Below are 21,775 nucleotides of genomic sequence, written 5' to 3'. Positions count from 1 at the left end.
AGTCTTATTAGGTACACACAAGATGCCTTTCTTGGAAATAACGAAACCACGTGTTTTGCAGGCCCCTATGATTTTCACGTAACTGTACTTGGCATCGGAAAGAGTTGGTATGTACCCCTACCAAAAAGACTCTATTTTGTTGGGCATTGCTAATGTGATACACCGTGCACTCTGATTATGAAATCACTCACTACTGGTCTGTCATCTCTCGCCGTAATTCAGCAGTCTGTGTGATTCCTGACGCACGTGACTTCATTCAAATTCGTTATCAGAGATCGGAAACAACCCTCTGTACAGTTCAGTATCAAAATGGCGTCTATGTTGGGGAAAAAAAAAGGCAATACTTTATCCCGAAACGAGCTAGCCCATTACAGTTCAGCGACAGGAACATTAAATCCAGACTTTTTATATGGGTAGGTCATGTAGCACTTACGGGTGAATCCAGAAATGCATATAGTGTTAGTTGGAATGCCGGAGGGAAAAAGACCTTTGAGGAGGCCGAGACATAGATGGAAGGATAATATTAAAATGGATTTGAGGGAGGAGGGATATGATGGTAGAGACTGGATGAATCTTGCTTAGGATAGGGACCGATGGCGGGCTTATGTGAGGGCGGCACTGAACCTCCGGGTTCTCTAAAAGCTATTTGTAAGTAAGAAACACTCTCAATTTCGACTTACTCAAAAGATATGGTTATAGGTTTGGTGATGTCAGATGGAGATGTGCAGGTTATTGCTTCTTGGAACTTTTACGAAGTTTCATACGGAAGTTTTCTCTGTATTACACGCCCTGTGGCGAGACTCGCTAGCATTCGAGACGAAGTTAAGGTGGCACTCAGAGGACATTTAACTGTGGAGTTCCGTTTAGTATACTGTTCTCCAACCAGGAGATCAACCGTGAAAGGAATGTGCGTACTATTGCCTCATCTATTGGGACGAAGTAGATAAATAATATTACCATTATAACGCCAGTTTAAAAACCATGCGCTCTCCTGCATATGTTATTTCCTGTATGAAGAGATTAAAAGACCAGGAGATTGACTGTGATCTAATTTTGTAACTAGGGTAGTATCAATATGTCTGTATCAATCTTATGGTTTGTGCTGTGAGAGCTAGCCGGTGGAGATAAGAGTACCCACGTGTGTGACCTTATGACATCAACATTCATTCACAGCATTACCCTCCTTCGTCTCATCCGGCGGAGACTTTCTCGTGGTTGGAGCACAGTATGTGTAATATTTTATTATATTAGGCATCTGCATTAATCATTTCTCTGGGACTGAATGTCCACCAGCAGGAGATCAATTAATGTCAGACATGCATAAAGGAAGAAATTTCGTCCGCCCTATTCGTACACATACTGAGGTAGCCTACTCTAGAAAACCCCAAAGTTCTCGCACCACATTAAATAAGATAGAGGTAGTAAATCTCTTACATCAAATGTTCATTTTACTTTCCGTTCTACATCTGCTTTTTATTGTTGCCTCTTATTTCTTCTACTAAGATATTTTCTAAATCTTAAATAAAAGAACTTTATTGAAAAACAATAGATTTTGCGCATTCATTAAATTGTTGTTCTATTGATTTAACAGCACTGTATCAACTGTGCTGGAATCGGTGATAGTGAGGTGGTATTTTGACATGATTCACCATGGTATTCTCTGAAATTTGCCTTAGAGTTAATGTACACCGCGGGAAAAAGGAACTCAATCGGGTAATGGTCTCAGGCGAGATTCGAATTGTTGCTTGAGCGCTTCTTTGAGGTACGAATCCCTAGATCACACCTTACGATCCCATTCTGTAATACAAGCATCGATTTCTTTCCTGATTATTTGAAAAATAGTTTGTATAAATATTAAAAAAGAAGTTCTTTATATGAGAAATACAATTTGGATTTCATTTTGATCCTATTTTGATGGCTTGTGAAAAGGACGGATGTTATTGAGATATGCAAGGTGAAATCCAGTTTTATAACTATGAAGTTGTTTGCATTGCATATCTAACGTCAGCTTTTCTGCTCAGTATGCAAATCATGTTCGAGCGAAGACTAAGAGAATGCATTTGTATTAAACCTTATATCTGCTTACATGGAAATTTAAACAAAATGAACAGAGGAACGCGGTATAACATTATCAGTTTGGAGATGTATCTAGGTCACTTCACATGAAATTTTGATCGATTTTCTTTAATCTGTGTGGGCAAGTGCTTTGAACGAAATATATAATCGTCTTTCATAGTAGATGAATCACGAATGTGGCTTTTAATTGTTCATCTGTTGGTTATATGTCTCGTATAACGTTTATCAGCGTGAAAAGCTGTGGTAAAGATTTGCTCGGAAATGACCCGACTGATAGTTTTCTTCCGATGTTGAGTTGATACTGTGGATGATATAAAAATTCGACGCCATCTTGCCGGAATTCGGACCTGAATATCTGCCATCGGAAGTCAAAAGCTTAAGTCGTTCAGCTATTGGTGCACCATTATGCATTGTTATTGTTACAGATTTATTAATTTGTCGTACAGAATAATATCTGTAATATTGACAATTAACATTTGAGGAGAAAAATTCGCTCCGGCGCCGGGGATCGAACCCGGGTCCTTGGTTCTACGTACCAAGCGCTCTGACCACTGAGCTACACCGAATTCAATCCACAGCACCGGACCGAACCCTCCTCCTTCAATGTTTCCCTTTGTGGCCTGACTCCAAGTTAGGCATATATGTTGACGTATATGTCCAATGTCCACTGCCATTATATTAACAGCGCACTCAGTTGAGTGACTTGTTTGGCCGGGATTCCGCAGTTAAGTGCACAGTAATCTGTACAGACATATGCACTGCAGCTTTGAGAATATTATAGATTTATTAATTTGTCTTACAGAATAATGTTACCCTGATGAAACCTTAAATTAGTTCCCAAACATTGGATTTAGTAAGCTTCAACAGACGATTGAAAGCAATATAATAATTCTTATTTGATACTTAATTGATATGTTTACGTTTGGAAGTAATTTTAATACTCAGAAGATTAGAAAATGTAAACATAATGCTTTTTTTTTTTTTTTTTTTTTTTTTTTTGCATGTTCAGAAGAGTTTCATTTCAAAATTATAGTTTATAGATCGTGCAACATGTCATGAAAGGAGGAGAAGGATATCTGGCGAAAGTCATATATTTTTCTTTTCATTTCCAATCCAGTTAAATATTTTAAATAGACCCGTTTTCAGATGTAACTAAAATCTCTGTAACTTTTATTTAAACATAGGTAAATAAAGGTGGAGCCAAAATAGATATCAAAGGAAATTAATGAGATGTTATCTGAGAGTGGTGGCATAATATGAACTATAACATCGTTACAATGAATTCTGAAGACGAAGAGGAGGAAGAGGAAGTGACGTTCCTACTAAGGTTACGTCCTACACCATCTCCTCCCGCATCTCGCCGCCGGAAGTCAAGTATCGGCAGTTCGCGACCAGCTTCCGGTAGTGGCTGGGACGTAGTAATAGAACGCCAGGGAGGTACGCCCCCACCCCCGTGTCCCCTCCCTTGTGTGCCGCCTCAGCGCAGGACAAGTCTTGGGGCTCGGCCTCTCTCAGGCACCAACTGGGACTTCACATCTCAACCTTCAGTTGTTCCTAGCGCCCCTCCTCCGGCTGAGGTGCTCAGTCCCTGGGTGTGTCCCACGCCTCAGCATCCATGGAACACCTCGTATGTCCCCCTCTTCCCAAACCTGAATTGGACTCAGCAGTATCCACCACCGTCGCAGAATGCGTTGGATTACCAGATGGACACGTCAAGTGCCTTCTCCCAGCCCCTTCAAGAGGATTACAGGCATCATTTCGAGTCCCCAGGCATGTTCTTTCACCCTCTTACAGTTGACACTAACAACTTTCAACGTCAGAGCAACTGTTCAGCACGTTCCCAACCACAGAAGTTTGGAAACATCTTCAATCGTCAGTCAGACATATCCAAAGATCATACTCAGCCGCTGAATACTCTTGAAGATCGACCAAGGTCGGCATTGCACAAGAAGTCGAACAGTGTAGACGAGTGTACCAATCGTGAAGCGTCAAGTAATCTTCGATCGCTTAGGGCTATAAGTTTGAGCCATGGAAATCTTTTGTGTACATCGAGTGGCCAAAATAATTCAAGTAATCAAAAATCGTCAAAGGATAACACTAAACCTTTAAAGCAGGGATTTATTGTGGTAAACAATGGAATTAAGTCAGACAGTGGTAGAGAAAGTGAAAAACATGAACAAGTGCGAGAAAATTCTCAGAATAATAATTTTGTGAACAGTTTTCGCCGTTATTCTCAACCTTCAGAAAACTTTGTGCGTGCTTTGAGCATGGAACATCTTCAGCGATGTGGAGCGTCGGATGCGCAGGCGTCTGTCAATCACGTGCCATCTGCTGAAACAAAGCCTCCTGCTCTTCCACCTCGGCCACCTAAACCGGCTCGTTTCTGCAAGGAGCCTCAACAGCCTCAGGTCGTGAGACTTCAGGACACAGTGAAATGGGTTCGTATGAATCGTTTTTTCCACAATACCTGTCAACTTTCTAAATTTTTAACACAGTTTGCTAATTCGTACTTGATTTACAAAATTAGGCTATATTTATTTGCTGTTTGACTATTATGTAAGGTTTTTTTTAAGATATAGAAAATTCGCGCTATGATAACAAATAAGGGAGCATGATAAATTTTCTAGATTCATCTTAGATAATTACTAGAATCATCATAGAAAAATATAATTATTCACCCGCTCGGTTTTTTAGGGGTTGTTATATTATTCTGTATTTGATTACAATAAATTGAGTCCACACCTGTGGAGAAACGGTCAGCGCGTCTGGCCGCGAAACCAGGTGGCCCGGGTTCGATTCCCGGTCGGAGCAAGTTACCTGGTTGAGGTTTTTTCCGGGGGTTTCCCTCAACCCAATTGAGCAAATGATGAGTAACTTTCGGTGCTGGACCCCGGATTCATTTCACCGGCATTATAACCTTCATCTCATGCAGACGCTAAATAACCGAAGATATTGATAAAGCGTCGTAAAATAACCTACTAAAAAAGAATAAATTGACCCAGATGAACATAACAGATTGTCAGGAAGTGCCATAATAATAATAATAATAATAATAATAATAATAATAATAATCACAAGGATTATAACGTTTGTTCTTGCTTCACTCAATCCTAGTACAGGCGGCCTTCACTCTGTTGATGTTGTGCTTCTTTTTATATTCCGAAATTGGAACTCCTATATTAATCCAAAATGCGGTAATTTTCTTTCTAAATGTTTAGTTCATCTGTATGATTGCCTCAATAATCTTTAAGTTTTTTTTTATATACCTTCATAATTCGCTAACGACCTTTTTGATCAATTCCAAAGTTCCATTGTCATGTAAGAAGCTAGACATTGTCACTATTCTGCAAAATTACATATATTTGTATGTCTATCTTAATAATTTTGGGCACCCTGGGTGGCAGAATTGGTATAGGGCTGGCCTTCTGTGCCCGAGGTTGCGGGTTCGATCCCGGCCCAGGTCGATGGCATTTAAGTGTGCTTAAATGCGACAGACTCACGTCACTAGATTTAGTGGCATGTAAAAGAACTCCGGGACAAAAATTCCGGCACACAGGCGACACTGATACAACCTCTGCAGTGCGAGCGTCGTTAAATAAACCATATTTTTTTTTATTAATGTTGTTTTACACAAGTTCATTTATTTTATGCATGACAATACAGTGTATGTAGGAAGAATATAAGTTTGTTTGTTTTTGTTTTAGATTAAAATGTATCGAAAGTAATAATGTAATGAAATAGTAGTATTATTTTTAATTAAATTGTTTGCCGCAACGAATATTAAAGCTCTAAGCATTGTCCGTCAGTTGGAAGAAATTTTAAAAAGTGAGGAAGAATAAGTAATTTTATTTGTTAGGTCTATAACTTTACATTGACTCATGGAATTACAACTGCGATAATAGACTTATGGAAGAGGATGCTGATAAATCAAGACAATTATTTACACAGTCATATATCTCGTTAGAATAGCGGCAACGAGCGAAAAGAGCTACATATCAGTGAAGAGCTACATATCGTTGAATGGACATAATAATAATAATGATAATAATAATAATAATAATAATAATAATAATAATAATAATAATATTTATTCTGGCGAAGTTAAAGCCACCAGGCCTTCTTTTCCACTTAGCCAGAAACAAAAGAAGTTGATACAATTTGTAGTAATGCAATTAATGATTACAGGCTAATAATTTCAACCTTACTTCCTAACTTGCCTTCGTAGGTTTCTTCAGTCAGTTATTTCCAACTTGAGTGTTTGGATTTTCGTTCCCGCGAAGTCTAATTGTAATAAACAAAACAGACTTGAGGTTGATTTACTCAAAATTCATCCTCTTTCCCATGACTCTTATTCTACGTCGTACACTATATTGTGATTGAGAATAACATTTATTCCGTAGGAAACTTCACAGTCCGTCACTCAGTGGCCCTGATATGCACCATCACCTTTAGAAGACAATTAGATTAAAGGCTGGTCCTCAATAAGCCGGGAACGGAAACGACAGCGAGAACAAGAACAGAAATATTGTTGAAATAAGTGTATTTAAACGTGAGCATTCACAGTTAACGAGAAGCTTGCCGGAGCCCGGGAACGGGAACGTGAAAATTAATTGTGAATGCTCACATTTAAATACATTTATTTTAACCATATTTCCGTTCTCGTTATCGTTTCCGTTCCCACTTTATTGTGGACCAGCCTTAAATTGATATACTGTATTGACACCGGAAACGCAACCAATTCGCTGTGACGGTCAGTGGTTGATATCAGCAGCGCTTCGAATTTCAGCTGCTGTCAAGGAACTTATTGAGACATGCTAATCAGTGGTACATTTTAGCCGCACAGTAGGGCCACTCGGAAGCGCTGCAAAACGACTGTGTGAAGGGACTATTATGTTCTATTAATGTAATCATTAGTGCAGATCAGAAAGATTTGTTTGTTTTTTTGTGGAAGAAAATGTGCGTTGTAGCTTACAAATGTACTGCTTGCTAGCTGTACTTCGTCTTAGTGCATGAATTAATATTGATGTGAATTGATGAAAGAAATGTAATCGAAGTTGGTGTATCCTGAAAAAAACAACTACTAGACAGCGTATTTATTCACAATCGATTTTCCAAAATTTATACTGATGTCCAGCATGTAAAGCCGACTTTCTAGCCCGTTCTTTCTTCAGAATAAATACAGTAACAAGGGAACAGGATGCAGAGAAACGAAAAGAAGAGGAAAAATTAACCAAATGCTATGCGCGTTTCCTTGCAAGTAGTCTCGAGGCTGATGGAATATTTAGTAGCTCCAAGCCTGTCGGTCATTTGTCTCACTCGGATGTACACCGTTCCACTAAAGGAATTTGTAAAAGAAGTCTGAAGTAGAAAATGCCCGAAAAAAATTAACCTAGAAACTAGAAAACGTTGGGTCAGTCCAGTGCTAAGTACGTCTCTCTTTGGCTTGCTTAGTAGCCTACATAGGCCTACTTAAATGAGACATTGTTAAAATTATATTTCCTCTGCCAGAGAGTGGGATGTAGATTGTAGAGCCGGTTTATGAGACTGCTTAGCGCGATTTGCACTTTTAAATATTTTGTGCTCTCTTATTTGTTAATCGTTCAGAAAGTTGGCAGGTAAGCATTTCATTAGATACGTAGTCGTCTTACTTCATGTGTGTAGCAAAATAGAGAACATAGACTACTTGTGATAAATATTTTATTTCATTGTCTAGTGTTTATATTAATAGGGATTGTTATAGTTTTGTTTCGTGAAATATATGAAAATAATCGATCAAGGGATTACATGCACTAATTGAAGTACCGTACGTGTGAAGTTCTATGAGTACAATGTACTGTAGTGGCAAAAAAAACCGGACCGATCCTTGTAGCTATTTCAGAGCCTTGTTCACTCCAGAGCACGATAGACTGGTAACTAAGACTTTCGTGGTTCGAATCCTGCCTGGTAAGGAAACTTTTTTTTTTTTTGTTCCTTATTCAAATTTATTCCCAATACTTTTCGATGTAGAGTTCACTTTAACTCTTCCCCACTATATCATTAAAGCTCCCTTGTAGTGCTGCTTATGATTAGGTTTTCTCCGGAGCGGTTGTTTGCGCGCTTTCAATCGGAGACCTCCGATTACCTCCGATTGATGCCGCGCAGGTTGTATATGTGCTGTGGCGCAGACATACACTTTCCGCTGAGCATTCCTTTAATCGGATCAGGTAGTGATTCGAGCCCGCTGACGTCCGCGTGTCTTTTAAAATAAGTTCTAATTTGTTGTTGTTTAATCTCTCTTTTATATTAATCTCTCTCTCTTTCTTCGACTCTTTTTTTTGTGTTGCTTAAAGTGCTACGTTAGCTGACAGATTTTTTTTCTAGTTTTGAAATTCATAGTATATGTGGAAAGCTGTATTAGTTTTATGTCATTGATCAAATTAATAACATTCAATCTAACTGCAAAACTAATGCAGAAGTTAAGCTTTTCAGTAGCTAATGTAAACATTTATACTTAATTCTCCTAGAAACTCTCGTTTAATCGCAAACAGGGTTTGTCAATTATTATTCTAATCGGTTTAGTTGACGTAAAATATATTAAGGGAGCTTCAGAATGAAACAAAAGAAACGTGGGCTATCAATGGGATAAAGTTTACTGTCCAACATAATTTATTCAGATTCTTCACCAGAAGAGTAAGCAATTAATGACTTTAAGTCTGTTTGACGCATACACATTAATCTAACAATTACACCACCAACCAATCGGACAGGATTGTGATTATTGTGTTAAAGGGTGTCAGTATTTGAACTGCCTCTTCTAAAACGCGCCACTCTTGCTCTGTAATAAAAATATAAGTGGATATCAACTTAAGGATAATTGTAATTATATTATTACCAGATGTTTCTTTAGTTTCATTCAGAAATATTTTAATCCAAACAGTAAAATATAACTCAAGTTGTCTAAACAGTAAAATATAACTCAAGTCGTCTTGTAAATATTTCATTTGTTTTTTATTGCCTCGAAAGTTACGTTTTAGAGAAATTTCAAGACTTTTTCATAGACTGTGAGCCTTTGGGGACAATAGCACTAAAACAATTTAAAAAGAAATCGTATCAAATGTTCTGCGTAATTGTTTTCATCAAGTTCGCGATTGTGCGATCGCTTCAAATGGTCTGACAAATTCGAAGTTCCACCACCCTTGGAGTAAATTCGCCCACAAAGTTTACAGTGTGCGACTTTATTATTACCTTAAACTAAATTAAAGAATTTCCATGTGACGGATATCCGATTTGGTGCCATTTTATTCCACTCACAACTACCGTCAGTCCGTACGCGCCGGTCGTCCTTGAGCTAACTGTCGCTTCGCTCCGAACCCCCGCATCCCTCCGTATGTCCTCTGTTCCAGCTACGGTAGTACCGGAGATCACCGGTGGAGAGCTTTATTCATAATCTCCGATTCCTCCGCGGTTGTAGTCACTCCGATGAGCAGCACTGCTCCCATGCCTCCACCATAATTTTGATTATGTTAGGACCTACATCATATGGTATTGAAAATGTGTTTATTGTTACAATTTTACATTTATGCTTTTGACTTATGTAAATTTCAATGGTACAAAGGAATATTACAATTTAAGTAATTTTATTGTAATACAGTAAATGTACGCCTGATAGACATGGGAACGATATATCGATTTTTACGAAATATCGATATTTTCGTTTGGATGTAGCTATATATCGATATCGAAATTTTGATTCAATATATCGTATAATATATCGGTTTTCTCATAAATAAATCGATTTTTTGTGGAATTAATATTATCATTATCAACAACAAAATCCACACTAGACAATTCCGATAATTCCCGAGAGGTGGCGTACTAAAGGTGGACAGATACATAATTTTGCAACCTCACTCAGTACCTTTTTCTAATTGGCTGGACTGGAATTCGAATTCAAACTTTAATATGCAGCACCAAATTCAAAATGCAGCGTGTGCGAACATGAGACAGACGGGAGGTGTTATCTACTAGTGTTTTAATATTGTTATTAATGTTCTCCAAGGCAGGAGAGGAATTCCTATCCTGAAAGAAAACCGTCTGACCTCAAAATGGGTAGCAAAACTTTTATTTCTATATTCTGAAATGAAAAGAGAAACAAGGATTTAATACCGATGTGACATTTGTTTACGTCTATGATTTCTATGCACAACCTAGTGCTGACATTCTGTTTTCTTATTATATCTTTCAGTGCATAAAAATTCTATCCCTATAATCATCACTATTGTTGTTTGGCATGTTGGAGTGTAACAATAACTTGCAATGGGAACTTACTATAGAAGAATTGTATCAAATCAACTGTGAAGTTTGTTAAAACTTGTAACATTCTAAGTACGTATATATTATTTTAATGTACCGAAGTACATATGATATTTCCATGCAGATATTCTGCGTCATCATACGATGAAAGAGTAATGGAACGGAGAAAAATTCCCTCCGGCGCCGGGATTTGAACCCGGGTTTTCAGCTCTACGTGCTGATGCGTTATCCACTAAGCCACACCGGATACAACCCCGGCGTCGGATAGAATCGTCTCAGATTAAGCTCCAACTTTTGGGTTCCCTCTAGTGGCCGCCCTCTGCACTACGTCATAGATGTCTATGAACTTAGAACCGAAGTCCACACATGTGCTGAGGTGCACTCGTTATGAGTGACTAGTTGGCCGGGATCCGACGGAATAAGCGCCGTCTTAAATCACGAAGTGATTTACGCATATCATATATATTATTTTAATGTACCGAAGTAGATATGATATTTCCATGCAGATATTCTGCGTCATCATACGATGAAAGAGTAATGGAACGGAGAAAAATTCCCTCCGGCGCCGAGATTTGAACCCGGGGTTTTCAGCTCTACGTGCTGATGCTTTATCCACTCCATTACTCTTTCATCGTATTCTAAGTACGGTTTACTCACATTTAAAAATAATTACAAGGTCTGTTTACTTACATTTAAAAATGAATAAGTTGTTAAGTAGAAAAGAGCATTATATCTGTGTCCTGGATTGAATCCTATATAATATTAGAATAACTGAATCGTGTTTCAATATCAAATACTCAACCATGTAAAGTTCACTTAACTCTTCCCCACTATATCATTTAAGCTCCCTTGCCTCCACCATAATTTTGATTATGTTAGGACCTACATCATATGGTATTGAAAATGTATTGTTTATTGTTACAATTTTACATTTATGCTTTTGACTGTTATGATGTTAATTTCAATGGTACAAAAGAATATTAAAATTTAAGTAATTTTATTGTAATACAGTAAATGTACGCCTGAAAATGCAACTTTGCTTACGGAATAGCGATATATCGATAATCGTTCGATATATTGTCTACCAAATATATCGTTTATCGAAATTAGGTTTGCAATATCTATATATCGATATTTAATTTATTTCCTCCATCACTATTTTACATTGTACAAGGTACAATAGAGCTGCAAGGTTCATATAGCATATTAAAACATTTTACTGCTTTGAGTTCGAATTTATACGGTAAAGTTGTTGCAGGACTTAAGAACTAAAAAAATTTCTTTGCATTTTTTGTGTGAATTATTAAGGTTGTGCTTATAAAAATTTGTAAGAATCAAGCCGGAGAGATCAGAAGTATAATTTCTAGTTTCATTAGCACACGACAATGAAATTTTATTATAGTCTGAAATAACCCCGCGAAGAACGCTTCGTGCCACACGTGTGATGATGAGATAGGCCTAATCCCCTTGTCGACCAACATTTCAAAGCGGTTTTTGGTACAATTCGGATCGTTTTTCCGTTTCGTGCATCAGACACAATGGTCATATCAGGAAAGTCCCATTAAATATTGTTTTTAATCCTAGATACAGTTTCCTTATACAGTGCATACATTTCATCATTCCACGTTCGTATGTGTGCACTTCACTTCACTTCACTTCACATACGGTTTACCGACACTGTTGCCAACCTAGTTGAGCTGCTGTGTCAAGAAGACTTTAATATTATGTGAGTCCCGTAGTATATGCAATACTGAGAATTTGATTGGTTACCATTTCATCCTAGTTCTAGTGATAAATCTAAACAAACATTTGGTTATAGAGTGAGAATGTTGATTAAGTAATAATAATAATAATAATAATAATAATAATAATAATAATAATAATAATAATAATAATAATAATAATAATGTTTTATTTTCGCTGGCAGAGTTAAGGCCATAAGGCCTTCTCTTCCACTCAACCAGCCTTAATCAATACAATACATAAATTTAAATTACAAATATTTACACTACACTTAAAAGGTTCTCCAGCAATATTCTTCACTACACATTTATTTAAATTTAGATAAATCTATAAGGTAAAGTAGTAACTTAATTTATGAGCTAATTTAATTCAATGAATTATAATTAATTTAATATTTGAGATAGCTAGTAAAATGATGAAAATTAATTTAATATAAGCTTACTAGGACTATGTTACAGGGAGAATATATATATTTCTATTTCTATAATGAGAATATTAATGTAATTGCCATTAGAGGTTTTGTAAATCTATTTAGAAAAATTAATGATAATAATAATAATAATAATAATAATAATAATAATAATAATAATAATAATAATGGACAGATGTTAGTTTCATTATAAGTAACAAATATTAATCAGCAATTCATCTGTTAAGTAAGAATTTATGCAATTTTGACCTAAATGAAGTTATTGTCCAACAACCCCTTATATCACTCGGAAGCGAGTTCCAATTTCTAACAACTGAAACTGTATAGGTTGAAGAATATAAAGATATTTTGTGGTAGGGTATAATGAGTAAATTGTTATGATGAGATCTTGTACTTAGCTGATGATATGCGGATAAATTTTGGAAACGAGAAGCCAAATAGATTGGGGTAGCGGTGCGCAGAATTTGAAATAAGAGAACAAGAGAATGCAGGGTTCGTCGATCGCTTAGCCTTAGCCAAGACAGAGTTTGGAAAGACGGGGAAACATGATCATACTTACGAATATTACAAATATAACGGACACACGCATTATGCACACGTTGTAGCCTGTTGCTCAAATTTGCATTTAGGTTACTTAATATAATATCGCAGTAGTCAACGTGTGGCACCACGAGTGTTTGTACAAGGATTAATTTTATTTATCAGGAAGAAAGTGCTTCAGTCGCTTTAATGAGTGAATAATGGAAAATATTTTTTGGAAGTGTGATTCACTTGTTCATTCCATTCCAGGTGACAATCCATATAAATACCAAGGTTCTTCACAGTCGTACTGTATGGAATAGTAGTATTATTTACAATTATCGGTGTATGCTGCAAGGGCCTTCAATAGGTAGTATGTCATGTATTTCTGATAATAATTTTTGACTACTGGCTTGGAACAATGTTCAAGGTCCCAATCTCACCACATTCACATAAATTATTAGCACGTCTTTTAATGTTGAAAAGGTATTGCGGAGTTGCAAAAGTTCCCATAACCAGGCGGTAGTGCATGACGATTGCTTTTCGAGGCAATTTTGAATAGGATGTTGTGAAGTTTTTAATGACTCGAATTTTATCCTCCTCCTCTTTATAATGGATCTCTTCTTGACATCCTTCCATAGGATAAGATAAAAAAAATGGTGTCCCAAATCTTGTGGAGTAATCAGAAAATTGGTTGCGGCATTTGGGAATGATGTGGCTAGTTGTGCTAGTTGGTCGACTTTCTCATTGCCTCTAATGCCTTTGTGACCGGGTATCCAAAGAAACTACAAACTCATTTGTGATTATCTCATTTATTAATAAGTGATTTTAAAAGGATGATTGTAATTATATATATTTTGTTTGGTATCTGAGTAAGGTTTAAGTAAAGCTTGTAAAGTGCATTTACTGTCCGTGCATATGATTAATTGCGAATATTTATATTTTTTAATGTCCTTCAGAGCAGTATAGATAGCCAGGATCTCAGCGTTGAAGATTGATGTGTTATTGTGCAGTCGGATTCCCTTGAGGTAATTGTTACTGGAATTGTAATAGGCTGCTCCAACACGCTGCTGTTTCTTAGATCCATCCTTGAAGTAGATGTGCTTGATATCGGGACCTGGACAAAAAGTTTTGAGATATTCCTCCCAAACTTGGGGGATACAGTGGGTTGTTTGTGGTGTAAAAGATGTGTCAACTATTGAAAGCTGCGTTGTGCACTGATGCGTCCGATCTACAGCACTGTTGCCAACATATCGCCCTACAATCTCGCAAACTTTTCAACAAAATGTAGCTAAGTCTCTCCAAAGCTTATTAAAAAAGTCCCCAGAAATGTCGCTAAAAATTAATAATAAATATCACTAAATAAAAATAAGAGAAACATACATATGTGGAGAAAAATATGATTTCCTCGTCGTCACCCTCTTCTGTGGAGTCTGGTTGTATTGTTGACGGCTGTGACGTTGAGGTGGAAGGTGTGGGAACAGCTGATTGTGAATACACTGCACTTGATCCAATCATTTACACTACACTTTCTGGAAAATTGTAATTGTGGAAATTTTCACTCAAGCGTTTGACCACATTTTTTTTTTATTCCAACACTTTTTAAATCTTATATATTAATAGTACATTATGAAACGAGCCTATAATGAAGGTAATTAAGAAGTGAGTATGGATATTTATGAAACGAGCGCAAACGAGTTTCATAATTTTCATACGAGCTTCTTAATTACCATTATAGGCGAGTTTCATACGACTTTTTATGCTCGACCATATTTCTAACTTCATATTATTAAGTTTACTGTATCTGACCTGGAGCAATGTCCCGTATGTTGTGAGATGTGCGCAGACGCGAAAGTATTGATTTTATCCGAGGAACAGATGTGCACATTGACCTTGCTAGGCCATAAGAACCTACAGAGATAACATTGAAATAAAATTAGACATTGAAAAACGAGATGACAAATTGAATTTATTTCAATATTATTTACAATTAACGCTAATTATTATAGTAACAGAACATAACCTTCTACGACAGTATTGGATTTCCAGCCTCCGTGACTTTTCGATAATTCTCTTTCGATTGCATATCCGAGAATAATCGATACTTGCGGTTTTATAACGGTAGAAAGCTGACCTGTCATTGGCTGAACAGTTGTAACCTGAGTCGTCATTGGCTGAAAGGCCTGACCTTTAATGAGTAGGTGTACTTTAATGACATGCATTAAAGGTCTGCTACCAGGTGTATAATTACTACATTTCGGCATGGTCGAGCATAAAAAATATTAAAACCAGCAAAAACTACAGTCTCATTTTCTTCACACGAATTGTCGGCACAAAATTCCAAAACTCAACTGCCTCGGGTCGGTTCGGAGTGGAAAATCTCCGCGTTGCGGGGAAGAACCAAGATTGCATTAGCTGGAGCTCGCGACTCGTCACGTGACAATCAAAGTTGCCACCGTGTTGGAGCAGTAGCATTGAGAGAGAGACATAACCCGTGAGAATCATTGAATCAGCTTCTTTCACCGCTGATCAGTGATCACAAATATACAGGGTGTTTAAAAAATACGGGGCATAATTTCACGTATGTATTTCCCACATGTAGACAATCAAAATAGTTCATTACAACATGTGTCCGGAAATGCTTCATTTCCGAGTTACGGCCTTCACAACATTGAAATTCACCGGAACGGTTTTCTTTCCACAGGTCGTTGTCATTACAGAAGATGTTCAAAATGTCCACCTCCTGCTTGAATACAGACCTCACATCGATGTCTCATTGACCTGCGAACACGATCCCAAACTCCAGGAGTATTGCGTATGTCCTCAGAACATGCTACAATTCGATTCTGAAGGGATTCCAAATCAGGCACCGGAGACGAATAAATCAATGATCTTAAGTGGCCCCACAAGTAGAAATCGAGAGGTTCAGATCAGGTGAGCTTGGAGGCCAAGCAATTGTCCAAGCAGGGTCGTCCCCTTCCCAAACCAGGAGAGTTAAATTTTCCATACTCGCACAGACTGTAATGGAGACGTACAAATGTCTTCCGATCTGGACATTGTCGCTGTGGGTAGGCCTACCTCTCCTGGTACAAATGACGAGCCAGCGCAGCATTGCCGTCCGCCTTACCGTACATGAAGTGTATCTCTGCCAGCCCTTGATTTGAATACATGTCGCACAGTCTAACGCCTACAAAACACTGAATGTAACCTTTGCCTCGGAATGAACTGTCAGAGTGCCCTCTTAATGTCTCCTTTGACGGCAACGACCTGCGGAAAGAAAAACGTTCCGGTGAATTTGAATGTTGAAATAAAGCATTTCCGGACACATGTTGTAATGAACTATTTTGATTGTCTACATGTGGGAAATACATACCTGAAATTATGCCCCGTATTTTTTAAACACCCTGTATGAGATTAGGTCTTTGACGTATGAATCATTAGACTACTCAGTCATGCACCCATGCCTCTTCTAAAACTAAGAAGTGCATGACTTCAGTTGAATGTTTTAACTTAAAAGAAAGGAAAAAGTGGAAGAATATAAAAATCAGCAGAAAAGTCGCTAATCGTATTTTACAAAATTTGTCACCGAGACAGATTCAAAATTCCCTAGATTTAGCGACTTATCGCTAAATATGATAACACTGATCTACAGTCCCTGGCCAAATTCTTTGATTGGCTGGAAAAGGCACATAAGTAAAAAAAGTCGACTTTTCTGTTGTACCTCATCACATAAGTCTAGTATTTTTTCTAATTTTTAAATAATAAAAATTAATCTATTTTAAATTCAAAAGGGTCTTACTTTAACCAACATACATGAGTTTCATTATTATACTTATATTCTGTTAAGAGTAAATTAGAAAGAAAGTCTCTCCTGAAAAATTATTTTTTTTTTACTTATGTGCCTTTTGCCGCCGACTAAATAATTATTAGACGCGCCTTTATTTTGTAACATAATATATAGTCTATGTTATTTAAATAATGTTTAATATTTTTATGCTCGACCATGCCGAAATGTACTAATTATACATCTGGTAGCAGTCCTTTAATGCATGTCATTAAAGTACACCTACTCATTAAAGTACAGGTCTTCAGCCAATGATAACTGAGCTTACATGTGTTCAGCCAATGACAAGTCAGCTTTGTACCGTTATAAAACCGCAAGTATCGATTATTCTCGGATATGCAATCGAAAGAGAATTAGCGAAAAGTCACGGAGGCTGGAAATCCAATACTGTCGCAGAAGGTTGTGTTCTGTTACTATAATAATTAGCGTTAATTGTAAATAATATTCAAATAAATTCAATTTGTCATCTCGTTTTTCAATGTCGAATTCAATAATCAAGGTTATAATATTATCAAGTTTAACGGGACTACGTCAAGGTCAATGACATTATTGTTCCTCGCTTGCGCTCGTTTCATAAATATCCATACTCGATTCTTAATTACTATCATTATAGGCTCGTTGCATAATGTACTATTAAATCATATATTAATGAAGATTCTTATATCACTGAAATGTATGCACTGTATAAGAATAATCGCTATACGAAAGTGTGTTCTACTCTTTGCATCTGATTTCTTGTAACCCTGCAACGCTACTTTTGCACTAGAGTGACATAAAACCTGTTTTTAATCGGTTGTTTAACAACACTGTTTCAGTAATGTGCTTATCTAGCGCCGATAAAATTTATGATACCAAGATGGTATTTTGTTGATTCTATTTCCAGTTTAGAAAAACCTCTGAAAAAATCTCCAATCTCGTAACCATCCTAATCGAAATTGGAACACGCGCTCTAGTGCAGTCTAAGAGCATTCCTACACCACGCCTCTAGCCTCAAAATATTGTTTACTACAACTTGAAGCTTATGTGACGACGGTTTGGACCTGTTTGCATGCTACTGCGTGACTTAAAAATGACACCGTATGTGCATTTATATGTGATAAAGGCTCTACGCCTATACTGCAATGATAAGATGTTCTAAGAGCAATTGTAATTTGCACATCGGAACTATTTGTAGTTCGATTAATTAAAGTACTAGCCGTACCCATGCGCTCCGCTGCACCCGTTAGAAATAAATATAAAGTAATTATATAATTAAAATAGGACATTTGATCCAGGGAACATTCGTGTTTGATAGAAGGATAAATCGTTTATTATGTTACTTAATTTAAATTTAATTAAAAAATTAAAATGCGATCATTTTGATCCAGAGACCACTCATTTGGTCATAAAAATTAGTTTAGGAAATACAGGAAACGAATATACAGAATAGCCTATCAAGTTTTCTGTGCATAAGAATCTATTTAAATCTTACCTGTCTTCGATTCACTCAGGAGTTACTGTGATAACATTATAGCATTATGTCCATCTAGAGAAACTACACTTTCCAATGGTGAATTAATAATTAATTATACAAATCGGTTAATTAAGCTTCTGATATTACTTCATAGAAACGCAGAAACATTATCTGTAGGCTATCTTTCATAGCTTTCGATTGTTGCTGTCCAAGGCCCCCTTATAGACGAAGTCATTTGTTTTTTAATTCATTACACGGCCTTAGATGGCAGTTATTTTAATTTTAAAACTCATTTATCTCATTAAATATCAGTCCTATCAAAATTTTTCAAAGAATAAAACTTATCGGAAATGATTTTAAAGCAATTTTTATTATGTAACATTTTTCATAAAAATCAATAATAAGCGAGATATTTCGATTTATTTAATTCAGGCCCCCTTATAACCCCCCTTTTAAATAATGTATTTTGAATGCCATATAGCCTGTAATCTAAGTTACGACGAACTTAATTTATATTCCAATTTTCATCGAAATCCGTTCAGCCATTATCGCGTGAAAAGGTAACAAACATACATTCAGACAGACAGACAGACATACAAACAAAAATTTCAAAAAAGCGATTTTCGGTTTCAGGGTGGTTAATTGTATATGTTAGGACCAATTATTTTTGGAAAATCGAAAATTACCAGAAAAAGTTCGGCTACAGATTTATTATTAGTATAGATTGTAACCGTCCATTTAGTTACTTATTTATAAATTGAAATACATTACTGGAGATTACGGGATTTTGTATTATAGTCAGAAATTTTAATTAACTGATTTATGAACAAATAAAAGTTAAATTAATATCTGTCAGTAATTATTGTGGTTGTTTCATATTTACTGCTGTAATTAGCGTGTCAAGTTTTTTTTTATTGAATTTCTACTCTTCATTAGATAAAGCCGGAGAATAAAATTCATATTTACCATTTTTAGATATGTGATTTCCAATTGATAACTATGCATGTTTCCGTCCTACAAAGGAACTATCCACATGAGGTAGAAGCTCTTCATAAAACGTTCTCCTGATATAATTAGGAAAATTAAATCCAGACGTTTGAGATGGGCAGGGCATATAGCACGTATAGGCGAATCCAGAAATGCATATAGAGTGTTATTTGGGAGGCAGGAGGGAAAAAGACCTTTGGAGAGGCCGAGACGTAGATGGGAGGATAATATAAAGTGGATTTGAGAGAGATGGGATATGATGGTAGCGACTGGATTAATCTTGTTCGGGATAGGGACGGATGGCGGGCTAATAATAGTAATAATAATAATAATAATAATAATAATAATAATAATAATAATAATGGCTTTATTTAATCTGGCAGAGTTAAGGCCATAAAACCTTCTCTAAAACTTGCTTACATAGTTGAACATATAACTGAATCGGAATTAAGTAATTACGTACTGATACAATTTAGGTACATAATGAGATCAGAAGAGGTAGTTACATAAAAATTTACCTCATAAAATACAAATAAACATAATGGAATACATATTAATGATGTTAGAATCAAATACGAATCACATAAAAACAGAAGCCGATAATTCAATAAAAAATGTACACAGTAAAAATAAAAATAAACACATTAGTATACATATTAGTATTAGATTACAATTAAGTAGGATTCACATAATTAAACCAGAAACCGACAATTGAATAAAATGTATACAATAAAAATAGATTGAGAATAAAAAAAAAACAACACAGTGGGATAGGCCTACATATATTGGCGTTAAGGATAAATAAACACGATTTACATGATTACACAATGTAGGACGGAAATGACTTTCTGGGTTCTTTAAAAGCCTTAAGTAAATATCATCTGCTCATCAGCGTGTCTGAGAATAGATATTTTAAGTTCTTGATTAATATTTGTTTGAATAGTAATCCTGATCACTTATAACATATTGATCACCCTAATGCACTTTCAAGACAACTTTTATCAATTTCACTATGCTGCCATCTAGCAACTGCAAAAGAAGTCACGTTATAACCCTGATGATATGTATTTGCTGTACTTCCATCTAGCGGTCATTACCAAAAACTTCATTTTCGACAGTGGAGATCCTAGTGTTTGTTCTCTTTTATATTGTGACAGCTGCAACGGGGTTTGAACACGCGTCCGACAGGGCGCGCGGCAGACGAAACGCTGGTACGGGGTGCATCTGCATGCTGAAGGGCAGAGGGGGTGTATTACGTCAACGCGACGAGGGGAGGGTGCGCGCGCAACTGCTGCATGCGGAGTGAAGGGGGGACGGACCCTCCCGACTCTTCCAGAAGTCCGTCGAAGTGGAGATATCCAGATAATTCGAGAGAGCTATCTCTGCACACCCGTAGAAATTTCTCGCAACTATGATTTTGCTAAAAAGAAGAAACGCGAGCGAACTTGAGCAGTTTTTCAGTTTGTTCAGCCATTCGGTGAGTAATCCAAAGCAAGCAAGCCAGTCCTGTGTACCGGAGTTCGACTCGAGTGTGCGTCCGCAACTGTGTCTGCATCCGAAGGCCTGAGTTCGAATGCAGTGGACCGCAGTTGGAGGGACCTGAGTTCGAGAGCAGTGGACCGCAGTTGGAGGGACCTGAGTTCGAGTACAGTGGGCTGTCTCTGAAGGTCTGTGGTTCGAGATACTGTGAACTCGAGTGACTGAGCTAGAAGACTGTGAACTGAGAACTGACAGTTCTGATTTGTAAATAGTGCTTTGTAAATATTAGTTAAGATTAACAGTTCGTTGTTGTTCGTAATAGTCCAAGTAAATTGTCATTGTCGTTTGTAGAGTGCAATAACGAACGCTGTGTTACTGTGTGGAGAGTTATTGTTGGAAGAATAAAATTACATTGTTGTTTAGTTTAAAAACGTTACAATATGTTGCCATTTTATAGCATGGGAATGGCCAATCAGTTTTATGTGTGATCACTGATCAGGGATAGTACCAAACTTCAAATGTATATATGACTTGTTGCAGGGACTCTTGAAGTTTCAATGGCGGATTATATTTAACGAGGTTTTACAAAACAGACATGGGAATACTCTGGATGAACATTCCAGAGGTTTTAGCGCTTATGAATTCTTAATAAATGTGGCGGTAATGTATATAACACGTTTATAAAGGGGAGGAAGTACGTAGTTAATTATTCTGGATGCAAAGTACAATTGTTGCCCAGTGGCTTTTGTTTTCGTTAACTTTTAAAGTCTCCGTGTTTTGAATGCATTGATGAGTAGAGGGTGGCTGAGCGGTGAGAAGGAAAGAGAGGGGAGACTGAGGAAGTGAACGAAGAGGGGCATTTCCTAGGTCATAGCTAAGATCCATAACATAATTATGTGCAATAAGTGTACTGTTTTAATTTTCTTATTCTTCCTTTTGTAACACTATGATT

The 21,775-nt window shown here is 36.8% G+C and overlaps 1 protein-coding gene across 1 annotated transcript in view; it reads left to right on the top strand.

Moving 5' to 3' along the window:
• Positions 1–21,775, top strand: part of Liprin-beta (liprin-beta) — a 404,935-nt gene that overhangs the window by 86,415 nt on the left and 296,745 nt on the right. The window contains exon 2 of the mRNA XM_069839389.1: positions 3,261–4,514. Coding sequence (XP_069695490.1) covers positions 3,333–4,514 — 1,182 coding nt within the window. The 5' untranslated portion in view covers positions 3,261–3,332. The remainder of the gene's footprint in view (positions 1–3,260; positions 4,515–21,775) is intronic.

Source organism: Periplaneta americana, chromosome 11 (assembly GCF_040183065.1).
Source record: "Periplaneta americana isolate PAMFEO1 chromosome 11, P.americana_PAMFEO1_priV1, whole genome shotgun sequence".
Classification (NCBI taxonomy): domain Eukaryota; kingdom Metazoa; phylum Arthropoda; class Insecta; order Blattodea; family Blattidae; genus Periplaneta; species Periplaneta americana.
The sequence above is the reverse complement of the archived record's forward strand: the minus strand, read 5'-3'. Positions and strand labels throughout refer to the sequence as shown.